The following is a 25,934-nucleotide window of genomic DNA, read 5'->3' on the forward strand; positions in this document are numbered from 1 at the left end:
GATAATATACTAGAAAGGATTACTTTAGACTCTCTCTCTCATTCCCATATACAATCCAGCCCCAGGTCCAGCTAATTTTTTTTTTTTTTTTTTTTTTGTACAGAAGATTGAACTCAGGGGCACTGGACTACTGAGCCACACCCCCAGCCCTATTTTGTATTTTATTTAAAGACAGGGTCTCGCTGAGATGCTTAGCACCTCACTTTTGCCGAGGCTGGCTTTGAACTCACTATCCTCCTGCCTCAGCCTCCCAAGGCGCTGAAATTATAGGTCTGCCCACCAAGTTTGGCCCAGGCCCAGCTAATTTTGCTTGAACATATGTAGCTTGAATCTGAGTCTCCCGTCTTCCCTACTGTCACCACCATCTTCCACCCAGACCACAGCTGTTGCTCCTTTCTGGTCTTGGCCTCTTAACTGAATTCCAACAATGAATTCTTCCCTTCATGGCAGGGCACTCAGTCTTCTCAACCTGTGATGTGGACTCAGAATGCCTGATAGTGGCTCCATAGATCTAGAATGGGGTCTGAGAATGTCCATTTCTTTTCTTTTTCTTCTTTTTCCCAGTACTGGGGATTGAACCCAGGAGCACTCTACCACTTAGTTGTATCCAACCCCTTTTTATTTGTTTATTTTGAGACAGGATCTAAGTTGCTGAAGCTGGCCTTCAATTTGCAGTCCTCCTGCCTCAGCCTTCCCATGCACTAACTATGCCTGACTCTGAGAGTGTCCCTTTCTACCCAGCTCCCCTGGGATGGTGATGCTGATGGTTCCCAGGCCATACTTTGAGCAGCTGGAGAATTCCCCCCCAAAAAATGAAAGCTTGATCCTGGCTTGCAAACACTTAAAAACCCTTCATGGATCCCTAGCACTCTCAGGGGAAAGACGAAACCTCACTGTGTCCCACAGGCCCCACATGATCTATTTTGCACCTGACTCTGTAGTCCTTACCCTCTCACGCTCTTTCCCCCTTATTTATGAATTCGTTAATTTATTTATCTATCATTTTGAAGCAAAACCAGCATCCCACCCCAGACTGGAATACTACCAATAACTTGAGCAGCCCTTTGTGCTCCACTCCTGAGATAGTGTTCTTCTAATATTTATGTTTATCTTTCCTTTGCTTTATATTTTTCCTTACTGATGAGTGTATCTAAATATGCATATTATGGGTTTTGCTTTTATTTATTCTAAGAATTGCACATTAGTGTGTGTAGTTTTCGGGATTTTTTTTTTAAACTCACATTATCTATCAGTAGATGTCTGTTTTTCTCTTGCTTTTGTTTTGTTTTTTAAACAGGGATTTGCCTAGACTAACCTCCAACTTGCAATCCTCCTGCCTCAGACTCCAGACTCACTGGAGTCATAGGTGAGCTCAACCACACCCAGCTACCAGATGCCCCTGGTGGGGTCTGTGGCTGAAATGCATTCAGTTTCACTGCTGTAAAGGAGGCCACGGTGTGGATATTTCAGTTGATTTGCTCATTCTCCTGTGAATGGGCCTCAGGGTGCCTCCATTACAGCCAGTGAGGGTGTGAACGTTTGGTTCAGGTCTCTGGGCAGGTTTATCCAGGTAATTGCTCAGACTTACTGTGTCCTGGTCCCCTGGAGGTCTCCAGCCACCCTGGGTTTTCTTTCATCCCCAGCGCCCTGGAGGCTTCTCCACCGTGACCCCTCCATTGGAGCTCTCTAATCACACAGTTCTGTCCAGTGATTCTGCAGCGAGCTTGGATCTAGCAAGTAGACCCAAACCTCCAAGGCTTCCGAAGCTCACGGGTCCCCTCACCCCACCGATCCCCCCCGCACCCCCGCAACCTGGCCGCCTCTAGCTCCAGCCTGCACACAGTAGGCGCCCAGGCAGCAGTGGAAGTGTGGTTTATTGTTGGAAGCGCCGGGGAGGAGGCAGAGCGGCCGAGCCCACAGGTGGCTCTGCACGAGTTTTCGGGTCGGTGACAGCCCTCCAGAACGCGGGGTCCGGATTACCAGGAAATGCGCGGGCCCGGAGGCGGCGAGGCTGGGGCTCCGGGGAGGGGCGGGGCGGGGCCTGGGAGCGGGGGGGCGGGGCGGGGCGGGGCCCGGCCCGGTAAAGAGCAGCGTGGCGGGGAGCCGGCTGTTAGGGCCACCGGGAACTGGACCTGCCACTGAGCCAGAGGAAACCCACCGGCCTTCGGCGGAAGGAGCAGCGCCGGGACGCACGCTTGGCACCATGACCCAGAGGCCCACCTTCGACAAGCCCAAAGTGAGCGCGGGCCGGGGCTCCGGGTTCGGGTCTGGCTCCCGATCTGTCGGGGTTTAGGGGGCCCAGCCGCGGGCGTGCTCGCCCCAGAAGCACCCCGGAGCTCCTGCGGGCGCTTTCTTCCCTAGGATCAAGTCTCGGCTCGCCTCCGGGTGTTCAGTGGGCGGCAATGAGGCAGGGAGCGTCCAGAACCCGCGGGCGTCCCTGGCCGGCCTGCGGTTCTGCTTCTGCCCCTGATTTGTTCTCTGGTCTCAGCCTCCCCGTCTGCCAAATGCGCGCCTCGCGTCGCAGCACTGAGCAGCTGTGTGAACCTAGGCAGGGGCTGGGCGTCTCTGAATCTCAGCGGTATCCTAGTCCTGAGGTCTACATCTGTAGGCACCTAGCTTTGAGCCAGGGCGCACTGAGGATCAAAGCAGCAGTGAACTTTATAATGGCTTTCCCCGCGCCAAGGAGCCCAGGTTTGTGGATGCCCCCATGGGATGAACCCTGAGCCAAGCCAGGAAGGGGAGGGAAGCGAGCGCGGCGCGCCCCTTCCTATGCTGAGGCCAAGGGACTGAGGAACCTGGGCTTCGGGCTGCAGTAGGATTCACTGGGGCCAGGACAGGGCCCCAGGCCCCAAGGGAGAGCCCCTGGTCTCTCCACCCACCAGCTGTGGAGTCTTTGTGGCATCTTGGGAACAGCGGGGAGTCAGGGTGGGTCCCAGTCCACTTGGCCTGCTTTGGAGCCCTACAGATTCTGTACAGGAGGGGCGGGTCCCAGGAGTCCACCAAGTCCTGCGAATCAGCCAATAGGGTGTTGAGACTGAGAGGCCTGGGGACCTAGTCAACTGCAGCTGGTCTCAACTTATCCAAGAGAGGACAGCGGATATCACAAAAATTTTAGTGAGAATCATGGGGGACAGAGTGGGGAGACAGGAGCAGGCAAGCCTGGACCCCATTATTGATGCCCCCACCACAGAAAAAATGCTCCGCTGCACCCTGTCAGAAGTAAGGAGTGTGGGGACAGCCCTCCTGCCCCAACCCAGGCCTCCATAGCGTCTTGTCTAGAAGCCCCAGCCCATCATTGCTGCTCATCAGTGCCTTTTTAAAAATTTATTTTTTATTTTTAAAATGTTTATGCTTTAGATTCCCTCCGCCCTTGGGCTGCGAACCACCATCCCCTGATGTGAATCTAAGGGAATAAGGGTGAAGCCCCTCGATTGGGTGTGAAGTGGAAATTATGGAGCCAATAACAGGTGACACTTCTATAGTGTTTGGTATGCGCACCAATTTGACTCTGGTCATACTTTTGTATCAGTCCTATAGGGAGGCCTCATACTGTGGTTCATGTTCTGGGGTCTCATCCAGTCTCCTCATCTGATTCCTATTGGCAGGTCATTTCTTCCCTCTGAGCCTCAGTTTCCACATCTGAGGAATAGGGCACCATTTGCTTGCATGGGTGTCTGGATGCTTGAGAGTAAAGATGGCATGTCACCTGCCATGTCTGAGATATGATAGATCTTGTGTCATTGAGCTGGCAAGAGGACAGGAAAGGAGCTGCTGTGACTGGGCCTTCCTGTGGGTGATCAGATAATAAGTATGACCACTCGTTATCACAGGAGACACTTACCGAGGGCTGGTTTTTCTGTGCCAGGCACCAGCCTAAACACAGTAACTACGAGAATTTATTGGATACTGGCAATGACCCTGTGAAGCAGCCAGACTCATCCCCATTTAGAGATGAAGAACAGGCACAGAGAACTTAACTAGGCCTGAGTTCAAAGCAGCTGAGTTGAGATCCGAGACCAGGGAAGGTGGCTTTGAAATTCTGTGCCCCTAACCACCTCTCCTGAGCTCTGTTTGTGGGAGCCTTGGGGATGGGGATGCTGGTATCTAGGTGCAGACATCTGGGAGAGGGGCATTTGCTGGGTTCTTTAGCTTCTCAAACCTGTCACTCACTGGGGCCCAGGACCTGGCCAGCTTTAAGAGGGCAGCATGGGTGGTACTTTTCAAACTTCATGTGCACCCAAATCAACTGGCTTTGGGTGTTTGAATATTTGGGCTTTGGTTGGGGACATCTGCCTCTGGTCTACAGACACCTTTAAGAAGCAAGTCCCTCGGATGTGGCTATCCCATTTGATGATCATTCCAAGAAATGCTTCCCAAGAACTTTCTGGGCACCAGAGAAGGAAGCAAGGGGGTAGATGTATGTCCCTTATCACTCTTTGTTCCCAGGAGGCAGGGTTAGAAAATCCTGTGGTCCTCAGGTGTTATTTATCCTGGAGGGCAGGGCTGACCACACACCCATTTTTGTAATTATAAAAATGGCTGTCCTGTGAGTGGCCTTGGGTACCCTCTGGCAATTTTTCCTCAGAATTCTGGATGACCCAACAAGGCAGATGTCTTCATCACCATTTATAGATGAAGAAACTGAGACCTATAGAGGTGAGGGAACTTGCCCAATGCTACACAAAATCTGAGCACCTTGAAGCTGTAGACTGGCATGTGAAGTGCCCAGGCTGGGGAGGGGCTGTGCTATCTCTTCCCCATGCAGAGGGATTGGGACCAAGCACCAGTGTGCTTTTTCTTTCACACACTTAAATATCTACCCTGTACCAGGCACAGTTCTAACTGCTTTGCATATATGTTAACTCATTACATGCTCACATAGCCTTACATATGAGGAAACTGACTCAGAGAGGGGAAGGAACTTGCCAAAGTCACACAGCCAGAAAGCAGCAAAGCTAGATTTGAACCCAGATGGACCTGAAACTCAAGTGAATGCTATTAACTGTTTTCTGTTTTGCTACATTGTCCTCCCCACTTTGTCGGTGGGGGTGGGGGGGTGGAAGGAGGAAGGAGGGTGTGGGCAGAGAAATTAGAATCAGGGTGGCAACTTGGCCTTGCACTTGAGATACACCATTACATCCTCAGATAGGCAAGTCCTGAACCTCAGCTACTTCTTCCATAAAGTGGATTGAAAAATACCAATGTCTTTCTGGGCTTGGGAGCACATACCTGTAATCTGGCTTTAGGAGGCTGAGGCAGGAGGAACATAAGTTTGAGGCCAGCCTGGGCAAGTTAGTTGAACCCCAGTACCAAAAACCAAAACCAAAACAACAACAACAACAAAAGCAAACAAACAAAAAATCCAAAACACAATGTCCTGGGGTTCTTGGGGAAAACTGAGGTGCCAGTGTTTCTTCTGCAGTGATTGGCAGGCCCTCGGGTGTGTGTGTCCTAGCTGTAGGGTCTTTGGAAAGCCTCCCCACCCACAGAATGGCACTCCTTTGTGTCCCTGTGACAAAGCCTCTGATTGCTCTTGTCCTGGCTCTCAGTGCCTTTTAGTAACCAGAGCCACCAGGACAGCCTGCCTACTATGGAGATGAATGAAGGAGACTGGGTTTCATTAAAACCTTTAGTTTGACAGAAAAGGACAAGGACCGGAGAATTGACCCGTGGGTACACAGGGAGCAAGGAGGCCAGCCAGCCTCATGATTCCACATCCAACCTCAGCATGGTGTGGTGGGGGGAGCTGGGAGGACTTGTCCTCCCGCCCAGGCATTCTGAGATGATTTCTATCTTGCCCCTCTCAGGATGCTTGGGTGGGAGGACAAGTCGGGGAAGGTGACAGTATGGTCTGACCTTGGACCACAGTGGTATGGGGGAGCCCGAGGTGAAGTTTGATGGTGCTGAGGGAGGTTCACCCTCACCCCTAAGTGCATCAAGGTCCCAGAGCAGCTGTGGGGGCAGATAGCCACTGTGGTTTTGGTGCCTGTAATCTGGCTTTAGGAGGCTGAGGGAGGTAGAAGAGCTGAGGATTTGATCTTGAGCCCTAGACAGGGCCTGGGTTGCCCAGGTCTGAGTCCTGATCTCCCATTTATTAGTGAGGGAGTTTGAACAAACTACTTCACCGTGCCTCCGTTTTCCCTGTAAAATGGAAATTTTACCCACATGCATCTCACAGACCTCAAGCCTGGGCTCAGCATGGACGCCAGGGCTAGCTGCTGTTGGTTAGTGAGCAGCAGCAGCAGCTGCAGCCTAGTTGTGAGTCGTGCTGCTTGACTTTCCCATGATATACCCAGCCCTGGCCTCACAGGGTGCAGGGGGCTTGTTGCTACAGTGAAAACTTTTGGATTTAGGGTCAAAACAATTTGTGGCCGTGGTATCCATTAGTCTCTAACACTCATCAGTCTTACGTTAATCTCTCTGAGGCTGAGTCTGGTCACCTAAAAAGTGGGAGTAACTGGATCATTTCTAGGCTATGGCCCCACATAGTATCCATTAAGCAGAAAGCACATCTTGCCATCCGGGAAACCTCTGGGGAGGCTCACGGCAGCAACAGAGAGCTCAGCCAGGCGCCAAGGGACTGCTCGGCCAGCACCTTCTACTCTGTATCTAGCAGCTGCAGAAGCCCAGAGTGGGCCGAGCATGAAGGGCTTCCTGGAGGAGGCAGGGCTGAAACTGTGTGGACCCAGGGCTGCTGTCTCCTGAACTGCCCCCCCTAAAAATTCAGTTGAGAGACCATGGGGGCATGAGGCACTGACCCCTGGCACCACCCAGCTGGTTGCCAAGAGCAGAGTTGGGAAGGAAGGGCTCATAGCTGGCAGTCGGCACCTGGGGCTCATCTGGGTTCTGGCTGCAGTGCTGAGGCCCCCAGGGTTGGTCAGGCCCTTTCTTACAGCAAAGGGACGTGGCGCAGGGGAGGAGATGGCAATCACTGGGTCATTTGAGCATGTTTTGTAGTGCCAGGTGCTGTGCCAGCACTGAGGGTGCAGCAAGATGACACAGACAAGGTCCCTGCCATGAGGAGGCGGGGGGGGGGGGGGGAGACAGATGTGTTATATAAATGAGCCAAAGGTCAGCAGATGAGAACAAGACAGAGTTGTTTTGGGATGGGGGAGGGCTCAGAGCCAAGGAGAAGACATCTGATTGCGGCCCGTCCTGCTGTCCCTGTGGTTGTCAGGAGCCTGAGTCAGACCTGGGAGTACCTGGGCAAGGGGTCCAAGACCTGGGTCCTCACTCTGGCTCTGCCATTGACAACTGGTGGCCTAGGGTGATGCAGGGTGGGAATGCTCCTCCCTGGGCCTCACCTGGCTGGCTCGCATGTCTTGAGACAGACATAGTAAGCATCTGCTGCTAACTGAGGCTGCTTCTCTCTGAGCTGAGGCTGCACCTCAGCCCAGGGAAGGTTTCCTGGGCCAGCTGTGGTGAGTGCAGAGGAAGGAGACAGACGTGTTATATAAATGAGCCAAAGGACAGAGGATGAGAACAAGGAAGGAGGGTGAGATTGCTCCCCAGAGAGGTCAGGAGGCCAGGCACAGGCTTGGCAGGAGGGCCAGGGAGGGACTGAGGCCTGTGGGTGGGACTCCAGCTCAGAGGCGGGAGGAGATAGGTTCCAACCTTGCTCTACCATCATCAATCAGTGTGACCCTGGCAAGGTCACTGTGGTCTCCAAGCTGAGCTTGGCCATCACCACGTTGAACATTGTCAGTTGCTGTACCCATTTGAAGAGAGCCCTGGCTCTCTCTTGCATTGACATTTAAACACTTTTCCCAGAAGTCATCTCATGTCTCCTTTCCTGTTCACTGCCCGAGTTCCCTGCTCTCAGAAGCTCTGAGGAAGTAGCCCAACTCCCTGTGGTGGCAGGAGCCCCATCTGGGTGGTCCTGCCTGGCAACATCCCCTGTCCCATGACCCCCTTCTCTGAACCTGAGCTTCAGTTCCTCCATCCGCCCCATTTTCTCTTGCTGCGTAGAATTTGCAGTGCTGTTCCCTGTGCCTGGAATGCTCTTCCTGCCCCTCCCTCTCCTGCGCTGCCTCACTGGCTCCTCTTCATCCTTCAGCATATTGCAGCTGGAGGCCTGCTTTCCTGGGAGGCCACCACTGGCCTCCAGCTGGGCTCAGTTCTTTGGCTGTTGCTCTCCATTTAGGGCTATGTTTGTATTTCCTGAGGGCCATCATGTTTTGAGCCTGCACATTTATCCATGTGACATTTGCCTGACCCCTGTCCCCTGTACTAGACGGCATGTGCCATGGGATCCCCTCCCCCAGCCTCATTTCTCAGCAGCCTCTTACAGCTCTCATCTCTCAGCCTCCATCATCCCCTCCAAGGTTTAGGACCAAATTCAAAGAAAACAAACTTCTCTTGAACCCACATCCACTTCCTGCCCTCTCGCAGTCCATTTGTTTCTCATTCAGGGATAAAATTTATGAAATAGTCAAAAATTTTCCATTTTTTTACTCACCCCCCCTCCCTGTTCAGTATGGATTTGGCCCTTGCTTAGGCCTCTCTAGGGCATTTATTCTCAACTTGACTGCATATTTAAAAAAAAAAAGAGTAGATCTTTAAAGACAGTAGGGCTGGGGTGTAGCTCAAAGGTACAGCACTTAACCTAGCAGGTGGAGGAGACCTGGGTTCAGTCTGCAGCTGAGCCTTTTGTTCACACACACATACACACACACACACACACACACACACACACACACACACACACACAAGCTAGGCCTGAGCCCACCCCCAGTATTGTGATATGAGTGATCTAGGGCCCGAGCATTTGTGACTTTCTAAAGGTCCCCTGGTGCTCCTAATGGGTTGAGAACTACTCCAGGGTCCCTAGTGCCTACATTCTTAAACCAAGGGGTGTTTTCCTGCCCGCGTACCCTTGACTTCTGGGAGGCCTGGCTGTATGTGTTTCCTGTAACAAATTACCACATACCAGGAAGCCTAAAACCACAGAAATTTATTCCCTTATAGTTCTAGAGGCCAGAAGTCCAAAATCAGGGTGGCAGCGGGGCTATTCACCCTCTAAGGACTCAGGGGAACGGAGTCCCATTCTGTATTTTCCAGCCTCAGGAGCACTGGTCTCTGGCTTGGTGATCACAGTGCTACTTCCTGTGGGGTGCATATCTCTGTCTCTGTGATAAGGATACAAGGTTTTATCAAGGCCCACCAGGTTGTCCAGAGAATGTACTTTCTCTCAAGATTTTTGAGAGTCTCATATTCTGACATATAAGGTCATATTTTACAGGTTCTGGGGATTGGGCTATAGACAGCTTTAGGGGAGTCAGCATCGAGATCCCACTATGCTGACCTGGTGGGCACTGCTCCCCCTTGACGTCCCATGGCCAGGCCCTGCTGCTCATCAGGCAACTCTGTCCCTCCTACTTCTGCCTCCCTGGCTCAGCCCTGGAGTGCTGGCCTGTCAAGGCCTGGGCCTAGGCCCAAGCCTCTCCTTCCTTAACATGCTGTCTCTGACTGCAGCTGCAGGTGCCATCTCCCGCCTGGGTCTCAGAGCGCCTCCTGACCCTGGTATCACTCTGTCTGTGAGACAGTTGACAGAGAAGGTGACCTCCCTTCCCTGAGCCTCTGCTTTCTCAAGTGTCTCAAAGGTGGCTCCGGCTGAACCAAGCCAGCCATGCCACTCTCTTCACATCCCTGTCCCCACCCTTAGGATCTGGCTGTCTTCCAGGCTCTCTGCCTTAGGCTGTGGGAATCACCACCCACCCAGGCCTACTCTGAAGTGTATGTTTCCTTTGACAGCTTTCTGTCCCCATTTTCCCCTGTCTACCTCGTGACAGGGGGTCCAACCCTCTCTGTCACCCTCTCCCTCTGGCCAGCTTTGAGCCCTGCATGGCTTCTCCATGGCCTCAGGAGAAAGCCCAGCTCCCTGTGGCTGCAGAGCCTGCCTGGCTGGTCCTGCCCTGCAGTGCCCCTCTCCCGGGACCTCCTTCTCTGAACCTGACCTTCAGTTCCTCCGTACATCCCATTTTCTCTTGTTCTGTCAGCCCAGAATGTTCTTCCTGCCTTCCTCCCCACTCTTGCCTAGTTAGCTCCTCCGTGTGGAGCTCAGGGCCTGTTTCCCTGGGAGGCCACCACCGCTGGCCTCTAGCTGGGCTCAGTTCTTTGGTTTGTTACTCTTGCAGGATTTATGCTTGTGTTTCCTGAGGGGCCGTCTTGGTTTGAGACTGCACATTTATGCACGTGACATTGGTTTGTTACCTCTGTCCCTTGCTGGACCGCATGTGACACAGGAACAAGACTTCATCCCTTTTGCTTTGGTCTGTACCCCTAGCACCCAGCAGTGCTACATGATTTTTATTAATTGATTGATTTTTCTGTTCTGGGGTGCTCTACAACCCAGCTGCATTCCCAGCCCTTTTTAATTTTTTTTAATTTTATTTTGAGACAGGGTCTTACTCTGTTACTCAGGCTGGCCTGGGACCTGTGATCCTCTTGCCTCAGCCTCCTGAGTTGTTGGGACTCCAGGTGTGGTCCACCTAACCTGGCACTGTTTTTTAGTGAAAGGTTGGCGGTGGACTCGTGTTTACATTTTGCTGTGTGTCGCTGTGTGTCAGGTGCTCCAGGTGCATTAATGTGGTTGATCTCATGAAGCCTTAGGAGGAAGGCATATTGTTCTTCCCATTTGACAGATGAGGTTATGGAGACACAGAGAGTGGTGACTTTCTTCAGGTCACACGGGAAGTGAACGGAGAAGCCAGGATGCCAGCTGTCACTGCGTGATGCTCTCAGAGTAGTATAACTGCCTCTGTTATATCTTCCCCATAGCCTTATGAGGGTTAAGGATAAGAAAGTAGAGATTCAGAGAGGGGAGGATACTTGCTCTAGGTCACACAGCTGCTTGGCAGATCTCTGGGCTACAGGGTCCTAATGCTGAGTGTGCTTTAGCCAGGGGTGGGAATTAAATTAGTTGGTCAGGGATCCAACAGCTAACTTGACCCCAAGTCTGGGTGTGAGGACTGCTGTTCCTCACAAGGTGGAAGACCTCAGGAGAGATCTGGGCACCCCGAGTCCTGCCTGTAGGAGGCTTGGCATCTCTGGTCCTTGCCAGTCCTGTGGGTCCCAGCCAAGTCTCCTCTGTAAGGGCCAGCTCCCTAATTGCTGCTTTTCCTCCCCAAGGCACCTCACTTTCTTATCTGGGCCTCCAAGTTCCAGAGGTGGTCCTTTTCTGTGGAGATGTCAGTGGGGATTTTTTTTTTTTTTTATTCTTCCCTGGCCTGAGAAGTTTCCTCTCTGACCTGGAATAGGCAAAGTCCCTTAGCCCACGGTCTCCCGGTGTGCCTCTTACCAGCTCACAGTGAATGCCCTGGTTGAAAGGCAGGGCTGTTCCCCTGGGGCCATACCTGAGTGCCACAATGTCTTTTATAAATCCTTATAATTTTTCTTAGACAAGGCAGTGTAAAGTCCCATTGTTTTTGAATTGAGGAAGCTGAGGCTTAGGAGATATCAAGCACCTTGTCTGAGGTCCCACAGCCAGAGAAGGAGCAGCACTAGAGTAAAGCCAGATGGGTGGTCTCCAAGCCCCTGCTGGTAGTCTTGGCTTTGTGTACAAGATGTGAGATGAGACTGAGTCCATGGGGAGTGATCGCCAAGACCACCAAGTATCCAGTACCCTACCTAGAGTACTAGAAAGACCTCGTGCTGCTGAATATCAGTTCCCCCAACTTGGAGCCTGAACTTTTAAATGTGTTGCAGGTTCTCACTGTGGTATCTGTAGTCCTTAACCCTCTCTGCTGAACTTGGATTTGGAGGTGGCTGAGAGTAGGAGCTATCTGAGAGGTGGCTGGGGCTCAAGGGTTCCCAGGGGACCCTGGCTGGCCTTGTGGTTAAGAGCACAATCTTGGGAATTGGCTCTGCCATTGCCTGGCTGGGTTAGGAGCAGGGCCCTGGGTCAGGTTCCTGTTGACGTTGCTTGCTCCATGGCCTCGGACAAGAAATTTAACCTCTCGGAATCTCAGTGTCCTCAGTTGTGAAAGAGAGATAGCAGCTGGGCCCACCCCATGGTGAGGGTTAAATCAAAGCATGTGGTCAGTGTCCAGGCAGTGGTGGCCAGTGGTCCTCATGGTTGACGTTAACAACCCCTGAAAGTTTCTTCAGGCACCCATGGGTGTTCCCTCTCTCTTCCCTCTGCCCCTTGCAGGTAGAACTGCATGTCCACCTGGATGGAGCCATCAAGCCCGAAACCATCTTATACTACGGCAGGTAAGTCCATAGCCAGGAGCTGCCTCCCCAGAAGTTGAGGGAGTCCATGGCTCCTCAAAATTTCCTAGAAAAGTCCAGGGTCACTGCTTCTTATGGATCTTTGTGGGAATCAAGCCAGCCCATGGGCAGAAAAAGGTGGTCTGTGGAGACATTTTCTCTCTGTGCACTTGGCCTCTATGGGTTGAGGTCAGCTAGGGCCTCCTTCTGGGGCTGTCTGGGAGATGCCCCCACCCCGCCACTCGTCTCTGCATCCTTCATGTGTTTGCTGCCGACTCTCTGTTTGGAGCTGGAAGGACTCAGTTCTCCCCCATGATCTTCAAAAGTTCAGCTCTGGATCTAGACTTGAACGTTCTATCCTGTAAACTAGAATCCTCTCAGGTGTCCAGGCACCTGCCCCTCAGGAGAGAACTAGTGGCCCTTGAGAGTTTGTCCCTGACTCGGGAGCACCTCTTCCACCTCCCCAAGACTGTTCTGGTGAGCCGCTCCCTCCACCTTGGTGCTCTTCCAGTGACCCTTGGCCCTGGGAGGCTGCTGGTGTGATTTCCTTAGCTGTGTAACACGGGCACACTGGCATTGCTGGTGCTCCACCCATTCCCCAGCGCTCTGCCTCATGCTCTCGTGAGGTGGGTACTCTGGTGCCCCACTTCATAGGTGAGGACACAGAGCCATGGCAGGTGCAATAGCTTGCCTGGTAAACACAGGGCAGAGGTTTGAGCAAGAGGTGGACCCAGTCCATGTCCCCCACCATTACACACGCAGCTGGAGGTTTTGGAGAGGTAGCACAGGAAACCCACTTAGCTCAGGGCCTCCCACCCATAAACAGCCCAGGACGATTGTGTTATCAATCAGCACCTCCTGGCTCCAGCGAATGGAGTGAATCATTGGGCTTATTCTGCCTTCCCTTTGCCCACTTGGTGCTGCCAACTATTGCCACAGAGCCCCAGCGAGGTCTTCGGGGTGGGACAATGGGGTTGAATCTGATCACCACTGCGAAGGGGTCAGATAGCGCTCATTAGCGAAAGCATGAAGGCCAGAGCGCAGGGGCAGGGTGTTGGGGAAACGGAGGGAGGAGTCAGTATGGCGGCTGGTCTGATGTCCCTTGTCTCCTGCCACCTCTGTGGACCCTGGAGAGAGGGTGGGCAGGTGCCAGCTGGAGTTTGGCCTGGAGTCAGCAGACAGGGGCCTGGACGTGGGTATGGAGTTCGGAGGGGGAGCCACTAGCCTGTGGCCTGCAGATCCAACCCACGGCGTCTCCTGTCTCGGTGACTCTCTTCTCACCCTTTCTTCTTCCTTCAGCTCCAGGACTCCTTCCGCCTTCTCCAGGGGCCTCTTTCACCTCTTCTCAGTCTCCTTCATGACCTGTCAGCTTTCTCCAAAGCACACTCCGAACCTGGCCACTCTCTCCTCCTGTTGGTGTCCTGCTCTGACTCCCTCCCTTGGCCCTGGGAATGACCTCCCGACTGTGCACAGATGCCTCCAGTGTCCACTCTGGCCTCCCCATCTCCTGAGCAGGGCCACCATCAAAGTCATTGTCTTCACACAGTCTTACGGCTCGTTCGCCCACAGGCTCTGCAGGGTCCAGTGACTGGACATGGACCTATGGAGGTGACCTTGGGGCAAGGTGGCCAGCAGTGGGAGACTCGACACTGGGGGTTATCATAGGGTGCCAGGCATCTGTCCTCTATATACCAGGACCACACAGGGTCACCTTGTCCCCTACAGTAAACAGCCATAGACAGCTGACTGGCAGCCTGGTGGGCACCCACAAGACCTGGGAAGTGCCTAGTGGGTCCCCATAGGGAACTAAGTCTACCAGATAGGAAGGGGCATATTCACAGGGCTTGGGGAATAGGCAGTTACATATGAAAAGACTTTAAAAAGTTCATCTTCAGTGCTGGGGATGCAAATGTGATAGGCAAGCACTCTACCACCGAGCCACCTCCCCAGCCCCTTGAGGTCCCTAAAAAAAAAAAATCTTGCTTCAAGGATGCAGCATCTTCTCAACTCCTTAAGGCCGTTCCCTCTAGATTTTTTTGTATGTCCTCTTCTCTGCTTTGTTCCCTGAGTGACTATTATCTGCTCTTGTTTTGTCTCTCGTGTTGGAAGCATTTCCTTGGTTGTCACTTCTCTCTCTCTCTCTCTCTCTCTCTCTCTCTCTCTCTCTCTCTTGTTCCTTTTATCTTAAAAGTGGGGAAACTGAGGCCTGTGTGCCAGGGTCTGGGTGGGACAGGAGAAGGAGGCAGGAGCACGTGCAGAAGGAGGCGGCCCTGAGCTGGCACCACCTTCCCATAGCCACAGGGGGGCAGGGACACCAGTGGGTAAAGGGGGCTCTGAGCAACAGGGGTATTCTCAGCAGGTTGCCAAGGTCCAGCCTGTGCCGGGAGCTGGGGAAAGGAGGGGACAGAGCTCTACGCTGGATGGCCAGCTCATTGAGCCCTCCCACCTCAGGAGCTGCCACGCACCCCCTCCTAGTGTGCTAGACCAGGCAGGCCACTCTGATGTGCCAGAGGAGGGTGGAGGGGGAAGTCGTGCCCCAATTTCTGCCTCAGGCATTGTGAGGCTGCAGTTATTGCCCCTGATAACCCCTGCCTGGGCACAGGACCAGCTGGCTCTAGTCACTCCTGGGGCTTGGGAAGAAGTCCTGGGCTGGTTCTGGCACTTGCAGATGCTGGCCCAGCAAGGACGTGGAGGGTATGTGACATGGAGACTTCAACCCCTGCTTGTCACTCTTGAGATCTGCTGACTTCCCCTGGCTTAGGGCCAGAAGGTCTGGGAAGAATTCCAGTCCTGGTTCTATAGGGGCTGGACCTCAGTTTTCCCATCCATCTGAGGGAAGGAGTTGGATGGAGAGTCCCTGGGTTTCCTGCTAGGCTCCGAGTGGAGACTTCCATCCCACCCTGTCAGGCCTGGCTGGATCCTCCACCCTCACTGTCTTCTTCTCAGGAAGCGAGGGATCGCCCTCCCAGCCAACACAGCAGAGGAGCTGCAGAACATCATTGGCATGGACAAGCCCCTGTCTCTGCCCGAGTTCTTGAGCAAGTTTGACTACTACATGCCTGCTATCGCGTGAGTGAGCCCAACCCACGGGACCCAGGGCAGGGTGCATCTCTGTGCCTAGCACCAGGTCTAGGCCTCAGCCTCTGGGAACCACAGAGGGGCCTTTTGGACACATCTCTCCAATGTCTTTGGGCCTTGGTTGTCCCTTCTGAAAAGTGGATGTGATGAATGGAAATGCCTGCCATGTCTACAAAAAAGTGGCAGAACATGGGAGTTAAGAACACTGATGCTAATCTCAGACTCTGGGGTGGAGTAACAGCAACACTGGGCAGTTACCTTCTTTGGGCCTCAGTTTTCCCATCTGTATAATAGGGCTGGCATTTGGAAGGGACCCAGCACTGTCCTCAGCAGATCCTTCTCACTTGGAAGATTAGAAGATAATTACTCCCTCTGTAGACACCAGGCACTGGGGCCTGTGTAGTGTAGCTCTCATTGCTTCCTTTTTTGTTTTTGTTTTTGCAGAACTAGTGGTAGAACCCAGAGGCACTCTACCACTGAGCTACATTCCCAACCTTTTTTAAATTTTGAGTCAGGATGTCACTGAATTGCCCAGGCTGATCTTGAACTTGTGATTTTCCTGCCTCAGTCTCCTGCGTAGCTGGGACCACAGGCGTGTGCCACTGTGCCTGACTTGCTTCCATTCTTAACAGCAGAAATCTCTTAGGCAAAGAAGAGTATAATACATGTACAGCTTACAGAATTGGATTTGACTTTGTAAATTGTCAGTAGTCCTGCAAGGTAAACATGGCCCTCATTTGCAGAGGCTCTGGGTGGTGAAGGAGCTTGTCAGGACCACAGAACTGGCCAGGGAGAAGCTACAATTCTTATCCTGGTCATGCCTCGATCCTCATTCTGGTCATGTCTCAGACCTCCTGGCCCGAGGAGAGGGCCCCACAGCAGGCAAGGATCTGCCTTAGCACTCGGTCCTGTAGACTCAGGAGACAAGAGACAGGGTGGGGTGGTCTGGGGAGGCTTCCTAGAGGTGGAAGTGTGGCCTGTTGTGAGGGACAGAGTTGTGGGACATCATGCTAGACTTGAGGAAAGTATTGCAAGATGGGCCAGAGAGGAGGGTGTGTGAGGTGGCCCAGACGGGCTGCTGAGAGACAAGACAGAGCGCAGAATCCGGGGAAGGACGAGGTGGGCCCAGGCTGCTGACTCCTTGCTGGAAGCCTCTGGGCTCAGTGTTGAAGGTACCTCTGCCCTTGCCCATGGCCTGGTGAGCAGACAGGCAGGGACAAGTGTCTCTTCTCCCCACAATACCCCTTTGCCGACCACACAGGTGCATAGGCAGAGCTCCGGCCCACACTGTGGTGCCTCATGAGGCCACCATCTCCCATGCCACTGGGCAGCTCCCATCTCACTAGGCAGAAGAGGCCCAAGTACCTGGAGGCCTGAGTTGGGCAGACCATTAGATACCATCTGTCCAGAGCTGCGTGGTCCCTGAAAGTCTGTCCTCCCTGACTCCCTGCCACCACCACAGATGACAGACAGGGAGCCCCATCTGCACCCTATCTAGACCCAGGGAAACAGGTCCAGAGAAGACATGGGGTCAAAGGCCAGCATGCCATGAATCCAGGGCTCTCTCCCTCAGTTCAGGGTCTTGTGTTGTGAGGCGGAGGCTGGCTTCCGGGGCCTGGGTTCGGGGAAGGGTTTGAGGCTCTTTTTTGCCTGTCTTGACTCAATGAGTGGGTGGGGACATTATTAAGCCATGAAAAGGGTCCAGAGGTGGGCATGGGACAGTGCCAGAGAAGTCTCATTAACCCTTTCGCATCTAAGCCCCTTCCCTGCCCCAGTTCCCTGTCTTCTGTGTCCTTTGGAGTAAAAGCCAAGGGCCCCTGTCAAGGGCACAGCCTGTGTGCTCTGGGTCCTTACCTCCTGACCCCCACCCACCATGTCCCCTGCTCACTCCTCCCCTGTCCTTGGACACCAGGCACACTGTGACCTGGGACTTCTGCCCTTGCTGATCCCTCTGCCTAGAACTCACCTTCTTCACATCTCAGCTCTGATGTCCCTTTCTCAGTGAGGCCTTCCCTGACTACAGTCTTGAGAGTCACAGTGCCTTTTCTGCTTTCTTGGTATCTGTAGAACTGGCAGCCGTGGGGCCTACTGCGCATCACACACTTGCTGGCTGGCCTCTTGCTAGATGGCGGCCTCTCCAGGGCAGGGACCTTCCTTCCTGCCCACAGCACACCCAGTGCCTAGGACCATGTGGCCACAGTGCTGGGACTCAACACCCTCTTGGGGAACGAATGAGTGACAGCTGTGGGGAGGGGCAGTGGCCAGGTGTGTGGGGGTGAGTGAGCAGCCTCCTCCCTAGGGCAGGTCTGAGGCCCAGGGCCCTGGCCTGTCCCCAGAGGAGCCAGCTTCCTGCCTCCTCTGCCTTCAGGACCCCTCCTCCCAGGCAGGGCACACCTTCCCACCTGGGCTCTCAGGCCCTGACCTTCCCTTACTAACCCTTATGTTCCATTCTTCTTGGTGAAAACTTCCAGGTAGGCACAGTTCTCTGGTGTTTGGTCAATGCTCACGAAGGCCCTTGCAGGTGGGTTTATGCCTCACTTCTGGAGCCAATACACGGCAGCAGCAACCAAAATACTTTTAGCATTTGTGGGCTCTGCTCCAAGCACTGGCCTAGGTGAGGTTTATGATGTTGAGCTCTGCCGCAGTCCGGCTGCAGCAAAATAACCGGGGGGTGATGAAAAACTTGTGTAGATTGATACAGCAGGAGTGGGAGCCGTTTATTGTAGGACATGAGGGGTATATATACATTCCACACAGCTTATCTTAATTAACATAAACTAGATACAGCAGTCAACCAATAAGGAATCTCCACACTTAATGGCTCACTGGCGCCACCTCACAAACCACTCCTCCTGGCAAAATGCCAGGCGCCATCCTGACTTGTTTACAGACTCTAGCAGAGCTCATCTGTCTTCATGATAACATTTGATGTGTCAGAGAGGGTGAATAACCAGAGTCACACAGCAGATAAGTCCATGACCGATTCTCTGTAGCTTATAGACTAGATTCTAGTAGGGGAGACAGGAGTGGTTTCTAAAAGCCGTGTGATAAGGGCCGTGGAGAAAAATGAAGGCCAGGGAAGGGGGTGAAGATTGACAGAGGACCCTCCTATAAGCAGGTGGTCAGGGAAGGCCACTGAGGTCAGGAAGCTATAAAAGGATGGAAGAATTACAGGATGGGCCAGGGCAGGGGACTTGCCCTCTGGTGGAGGGGGCTGCTACCCAAAGTCCTGAAGTGGAAATGACCAAGTTTGACTGCCCTTGGCCAGAAAGAAGATCTGGTGGCCTCAGAGAATGAGTGAGAAGCAAGACGCTGGGAAGTCTGGCGAGAGCCAATCGTGCCTGTGGGCTCGGCGTGAATTTGAAGTTCACTCAGGAGACGGAAGCCACCCTGGCTGGAGGAGAGGAGCAATATGCTTTGGTTCCCTTTTTGTCTTTGTGGTGCTGGGAATGGACCTAGGGCCTGGGGGAAGGTAGGCAGGTATTCCACCCCTGAGCTGCACCCCATCCCCGGCTCCATTTTCAAAAGCTTGCTCCAGAGGCTGTGTGGAGAGTGGGGTGCAAGGTAAGCATGGAGACAGGCCAGCCAGCGGCCACAGGTGAAACCAGGGTAGGCGTGGCTTGGAAGTAGAGCTGCAAGTCTGGGATCCTACCCAGCAGACGCCCAGAGCTTGTGGCTGGGGAATGAGGGATTGGGGAGCAGAAAAGGTTGGGGTCAGCCTCATTTGTTCCTGGAGCTCCCAGGGGGCTGGTCCCAACCCTGTTCTTCCCTTCCCAGAGGCTCCAGAGAAGCCATCAAAAGAATTGCCTATGAGTTTGTCGAGATGAAGGCGAAAGAGGGCGTGGTGTATGTGGAGGTGCGCTACAGCCCACACCTGCTGGCCAACTCCAAAGTGGAACCGATTCCCTGGAACCAGGCTGAGTGAGTGACAGCCCTGGAGAGGAGCTGGGATGAGGGGGTCTGTGCCACCAATCTGAGGTCAGAGGGCAGGACCACTGGGAGCTCCTGAACTTGATCTTGGTCTTGATCCATGGCCTCATGAAGATGGGCTTAACTTGGCCATAGAGATATGGTCCCCCTCCCTCAGCTGGAGGTTCATGATTTACCCTGGACAAAAGTGTTGGCTGTGTCTCACGCCCATGGCTCTGGATGCAGGCCTGCTGTCAGGGCAGGCTAACCCACTTAGCCAGCAGCTCTAAAGGTCCTGCTCAATCCCCTGGTAGGAATGAGTCTGGCCTGTTCTTCCCCCACACTGGGCCCCCATGGATTTAGAGTGACATCATGAAGCCCGCTTGCCCCACCTCCAGAGCCTCGATTCTGATCCCCGTGGAAGGCAATAATCCCCAGGCTGAGCTTCGTCATGCTCTCTCTCCACCCAGAGGTGGGGAGGGGTGGCCTACACCCCCACACCGGGATCTAGAAGTGCCCAGACTGCTCTAAGAAAGCTGGCAGGGGGTGCTGGGGCTCGGGGTCATCTCTGTGAGTCTTTCCTCAGAGGCAGTGGGCAGTGGGGGAGACTCCCCCCGACCCCTCAGTGGGGGCTATCCCAGGCCTTCCCTCTGCCTCAGGCTATCACTACTCCTCTCCACACAGAGGGGACCTCACCCCAGATGAAGTGGTGGACATAGTGGGCCAGGGCCTGAAGGAGGGGGAGCAAGCCTTCGGGGTCAAAGTGCGATCCATCCTGTGCTGCATGCGCCACCAGCCCAGTGAGTACCATCAGTGCCTGCCCAGCTGCCCACCTGACCCTGGCCCCAACCTTCTGCTTGGCCATGGGGCCGTACATGGCCTCCTCTGTGCCCCTACCCCATGGTATCCCCTGAGCACATCAGCAGGGTCCTGGAGCTCCCAAAGGCACCAGAGGCCTCCTAGGCTGGCTCCGGACTTCCTGGTGACACCGTCCTCCCAGGGAAAACCAGACCTTGACAACTAACTACATGACCTGCAGAAAGCTCAAAACCAGAGGAGTCTGAACAATTGATAAATAGCCCATAGTTCTCCCATGAGACCCTGTGGGCCCAGCCTCATCCTGTCCAGGCCACAGAACCCTTGCATGGGCCTGTGTTCTGGGATTGCTGAGAGGACGCCCTTGTCCCTGAACCTGATCAAATCTTTAGGGCTTTAGCTTCGTGGAGCAGAGCCCCATTGTGTGCCCTTAAGCAGGCAGGTCACGTCACCTCCCTGGGCCTCAGTGACATGTTATCACAAGAGGATCGTGCTCGTCTCATCCCTCCACCGTAAGAATCTGTGGGAACAAAGCCAAGGGTCAGTGCCAACCTGCAGGGCCCATCCTGGGCAGCAATTCACATGCCTTGTCTCTAGCCCTTGCAGCAGCTCTGAGATGGGACTACCATGGTTTATTCCCATCTGAGGCAGAGAAAGGCGAAGCCTCTTGTCCCCTCAGGAAGGCACAAAGCCCCGAGTTAAATCCAGAACTGTGTGGTTCTGAAGCTTGTGTTCATTTATTCTTTGTCAACAAAACGACGACAGCTGAGGGTACCACATGCATTCGTGGTATGGCTGGCAATACCAGTGTGAGTTGCATTGGAGATACAATGTTAAGCTCTGTGTCCTCCCCTTTAATTGGGGGGACTGGTTGGCACTGAGTGGGGGAACAGCTCAGACTCTGTCCCTGGTACTTTATACATGGCCTCGGCAAAGCCTCGCCAGATCCCTGTGTAGAGGTAGTGGGTTCTCTCTGGGAAGGGAGGAGTCCAAGGCGCGGAGCAGAGCAATTTGACAAAGGCCATGTGGTTGACTCAGCAGCCAGGATTTGAGACAAGACCCTGGGATCTTTGTCCTGTGCTGGCCTCCGATGGGTGCATAGGACAGCAGGTAGAAGGGCTGAGGGATCCCGCTCCACCATGCTGCTGATGGAGCCCTGGTGGGCGTCTCGCCACAGACTGGTCCCTGGAAGTGGTGGAGCTGTGTAAGAAGTACCAGCATCATACTGTGGTGGCCATCGACCTGGCTGGTGATGAGACCATCAAAGGAAGCAGCTACTTCCCGGGGCATGTGGAGGCCTACGAGGTGGGGCTGTGGAAGGGGAGGCTGGCCCTGGGTGAGCTTGTAGGAAGAACTCACACAGATGGGGAGTGTAGGGCCTGCTGCATCCCTGAATGTGTCTTGGCTGGGCTGGGGGCTTGGGATTGGGTATAAAGGAAAGTCCTATGTAGCACTGAAGTCCTGTGTTTAAACCTGCATCTGCCTATGATTTGCTGTGTGACTTTGGGGCAAGACTGTCTCTTCTCTGAGTCACTGTTTCCTTGGTTCCACACTTGCTGGTTGGCCTTCGTCCTTCTACTTAGCTCTTCTGAGCTTGTTTCCCTTGGTAAGATGGGTGTTATAATACTATGACTCTCAGATGGTGTACACAAACCATTTCAAACAGTTCCCGACACATGGTAACTGTGGAAGAACTGAGAGCCACAAGCACTTAGATGGTGATTGGGGGAGTCAAGACCAGGCTGCCCAGTGCTGTAGAAGCAGCCAAGCCTGGTGGTGGGGACAGTTCAACCTGCCCATACTCAAACCCAAAGGGCAGCGAAGGGTGGGCCTGTGGGTCCTGACTGGCTCTTCCCCTTCCAGGAGGCGGTAAGGAGCGGCATCCACCGCACCGTCCATGCCGGAGAGGTGGGATCTGCAGAGGTGGTCCGAGAGGTGAGAGCCACTGGCCCTGGAGTGGCCCTTGTTCCCTGCCTCCCTGTAGCCTCTCTCCCTACTCAGCCCCATCTGCTGCTCCACAGGCTGTGGACACACTCAAGACCGAGAGGGTGGGACATGGCTACCACACCCTGGAGGACGAGGCCCTCTACAACAGGCTGCGGCAGGAAAACATGCACTTTGAGGTGAGGGGGCCAGCAGGTAGGGGGAACCGGCCTTGGCTGTCCCATCCCCTCCTGGACAGAGCAATAGAAAGCCAGGAGAGTGGGTCTGGGGTTGTGGCTCAGTGGTAGAATGCTTGCCTAGCATGTGTGGGGCACTGGGTTCGATCCTCAGCACCACATTAAAAAAAATTAATTTAAATAAAATAAAGTTCTTAAAAAAAAAAACGCAAAACAAAAAGAAAAAGAAAGAAAGCCAGGAGGGTCCCAAGAGCTGAGGAGCAGACTAGCCGGCAGGAGTGGCCAGTGGGTGTTCCAGTGCTAGGCATGGAGGGTTTGTAGGGCTCAGCTACACGGAGGCCAGCAAGAATGGTGACCCTGGCTACCCCAGGGTGCAGGGACAGGGTGGCACAGCCTGGGACTGCCTGCCAGCCACGAACCTGCTCTTGCAGGTCTGCCCCTGGTCTAGCTACCTCACAGGCGCCTGGAATCCAAACACGGAGCACGCTGCCATTCGGTGAGGTCTGGTCCTGGGATCCATTTGATTTTGTTTCTGGGAAACCAAGGATGGGAAGGCAGTGCAGGGCTGGGGACCGGCCCACGCTGTGGGATCCCTTTGGGAAGCAGCTTAGCTGTCCTCACCTTCCACACGGGGAACCTGGAGCTCAGATGTGCTAGAACTTGGCTGAGGTCACCCACCTACCCTCTGGCAGAGCTGGGGCCCATAGCTCCCCCAGTCATGGCAGAAAACGCACAACCTGGAGGAAAACTTCCCCTCTCTTCTTCCTGGGCCTCCAAGGTCAGTCTTGCCTGTGTACGCTGCTCCTGGGGCCTCAGGGTGCTCTTTGGTTCCACTTTCCCGGCTCTCAGGCCAAAGCCCTTCTGTCCTGTGACTGAGTGCTGGGACGTGGTGTCAGACTCTGGGAGAGCCAAGCTGCCTTTTCCTGAGGAGGATGAGGACAGCCATAACTCAGAGTGACTATGGCGGCCAGTGCTGGCCTGCCTGCCACGCTTAGTGAAGGGAAGGAGTGTGTGATGGCGAGGGTCCCCAGCTGGCCTTGGGAATCTGGAGTCGAGGTGCCCCAGTGGGGGCTTTCCGGGGCATGTGGGCAGACAGCCCGCGGGCTACAAAGGCTCAGGAGCCATCTGCAGAGTCATGGTGCCTAAAGGGGAAGCAAAGACACCAGGAGATTGTGGGCCAGAGGCTATGTTCCAGGAGGCCAGGAACATTCAAGGGACAGGAAGAAGACATAGGTAGATGGAAAACCAAAAGTGTCAACAAAAATCTAGGGAAAGCACTTCAAGTAGTGTCAAATTCTGCTACGAAAGAGGGTCTGGGTTATGGCTCAGCAGTACGGCACTCGCCTAGCACCTGCGAGGTTCGATCCCCAGCACCACATAAAAAAATAAATACAACAAAGGTATTAAAAAACTAAAAATTAAAAAAAAAAAGTCAAACAAGGGAACAGCTAGGAAAACTCCATTACATTTAATAAGACAGGGGTCAGGTTAGGGATGCTGCCAAGAGGGGAGTGGAGGGAGGGGACTGAGGACTGGTTGGGGAAGGGTGTGGAGCACCGTCCCTGAGCATGGGCAGGAGGATGGTGGCTGGAGGGCCACTGCTTTCTCAGCGCCCCAGCCCCCACTCTCCCTGCTCTCCCATCAGGCCCCTCCTCTGCCTGGCTCTGGACTGATGGGATACATTAGGGTCTTAAGTTGCTAGTTAGGTGGCTTTGGACAAAGTCCCCTGAGCTCTGTGATGTGTTTCCTACTCTACCAGAATATGCTCCTTCAGGTCTAAGGCTGTGATGATCCATGGGGGCTGGGAACCAACATGCAGGGACCATTCACAGGAGAGTGAGGAGGCTCTTCTCCCTCCCTCACCCCAGGTTCAAGAACGACCAGGCCAACTACTCACTCAACTCAGATGACCCGCTCATCTTCAAGTCCACCCTGGACACTGACTATCACATGACCAAACAGGACATGGGCTTCACTGAGGAGGATTTTAAGCGACTGGTGAGTGATTGTGAGCTGTCACTCTTGCCCTGGGCCTCAGGGCTTTGTAAGGCCTGCAGGTCATGTCCAGGGCTTGGGACCCCCCAGTGGGTGGGAGTGGATTTGTTGATGGGAGTCCACAATAAGCCAAGCCTACTGCCAGCTGCCTTTTGCAGAGGGGACACCTTAGTGGTGGAGTCTTGGGTTTAGCCTCTGCTTGGGCAGAGCATCTTCAAAGACTCCCTTCCCTAGAATGGTGTGCCTAGCTGTAAAAATGTGTTCTTAGATCCCAGGCTGAGCCCGGGATCCTGGGGACATGATGCCATTACTCCCTGCAAGGGTCTCAGGCCCCACACTTCCAAGGATCTTCCAGTCTCCAACATTCTCCGCAGATCCCATATCATGTAGTGCCACTTTAAGAACACTCTGCTCTGGCACTTGCTGCCATGTGACCCAGGACAAGTCCTTCCCCTGAGCTCCCCTGCCGTGCTCTCAGGAGGATGGACTACCAGTAGGTTGCCAAGGGCTTCCTTCCTTGCTGTCTGGTTCTATGTGGTCTGTCACCCTGGCCCTTCTAGAACATCAATGCAGCGAAGTCCAGTTTCCTCCCAGAGGATGAGAAGAAGGAGCTCCTTGACCAGCTCTACAGAGCCTACAAGATGCTGCCAGCTGCCTCTGGTATGTTCCTATCTGGGCGACTGCCTTACCCTGGCTCCTACAACTTTCTGTGACTTCTACTAAGAACTCTTCTTCTCTCAGGCAATAACAAGAATGGGCAATGAGTGCCTGGCTCCTGGGCCAGGGTTGGTGACAGCTTCAACCAATGGGTTTATTTCTGTAGAGCCAGCCCAAGGGCAGACTTGTGAAGGCCAGTCCCAAACTCCAGGCATCTCTAAGGCTGTCTAAAGCCAAAGCCCAGGAGTTTTGGACCAGATCCTGGCTCATTCTGTTCCCTCCTTCCTGTGGCCTTGGAAAGGCATCTTATTCTCCTTGCCATCTACAGAAGGGAGCTCCTTCCTGGTTTTGGAGTTCTCTGAGTTTTACAGTATCCAGGGACTGTGAGTGTTGGCCTGATCTTTCTGCTTCTCTGACCTGACCAGCAGGGCAGAACCCCTGAAGACAGCATGGCCCCCTCTCCAAGCCCTCACCCTGTGGATGGAGTCTTCACAACTCTGGGATCAAGCAACATTCCTACCTGTATTCCTTCCAGGAAGACTGATTTTAAGAGCTACTGATGCTCTCAAGCCTGTATAAACACAGAACTCGGGATGGCTGCATCTCTCTTCTGATTATGTGCCTTGGCCAGGGACCAGGGCCCTTGCCGATGGCATGGATGATTCTGAAACCCTCCCCCTAAGGAAATACTTCTTGAAAATCTGGTGCTCAATAAAGCAGCTGGTGTCTGATATCACGCAGCCTATGGTGTGTGCTCCTGTGGTCTCAGGCGGGTGACCTGATGGTAGGAATGAAAGAAATTCCTGGGACAAGCAGCAGGGCCCAAGGGCCTCATGGAGGCCTCAAATGGGAAGCTGGGGCATCCAGTGCAGGAGCCCAGGTTCTTCCTCCAGAATACACAAGGCTCCCACACTCCCACTCTACTCTAGGATTCAAGGGGAACCATGCTTTCAGGTTCTTGAAGCCGTGAATGGGGTGAAAGAGGGTGAGGCAGAGGAGGACTCATCAGAGGTCACCACCTAGGAGTGTGCTGGCAGCCACATCTTCTCAGTAGCTCACTGGGAGCCTGGGTGGCAAGGGAGCCCAGCTGATTGCAAACCCTGGAAAACAAAGCTTGCTCCTGCTTTGCTGTTTAAAAAAGAGAGTACC

At 53.8% G+C, this 25,934-nt stretch overlaps 1 protein-coding gene across 1 annotated transcript; it reads left to right on the top strand.

Moving 5' to 3' along the window:
• Window positions 1-2,052: 2,052 nt before the first annotated feature.
• LOC308647987 (adenosine deaminase-like) lies at window positions 2,053-25,518 on the top strand. Its single transcript, XM_081292627.1, is given in 12 exon segments — window positions 2,053-2,236; window positions 12,152-12,213; window positions 15,157-15,279; window positions 19,066-19,209; window positions 19,882-19,997; window positions 21,191-21,318; window positions 21,877-21,948; window positions 22,035-22,136; window positions 22,565-22,629; window positions 24,002-24,131; window positions 24,689-24,786; window positions 24,788-25,518. Coding segments are annotated over 12 exon segments (1,137 nt in total). The 5' UTR covers window positions 2,053-2,203; the 3' UTR covers window positions 24,852-25,518.
• Window positions 25,519-25,934: the final 416 nt, after the last annotated feature.

The sequence above is a fragment of the Spermophilus citellus genome (assembly GCF_964194105.1).
Source record: "Spermophilus citellus genome assembly, chromosome: 4".
Lineage (NCBI taxonomy): Eukaryota > Metazoa > Chordata > Mammalia > Rodentia > Sciuridae > Spermophilus > Spermophilus citellus.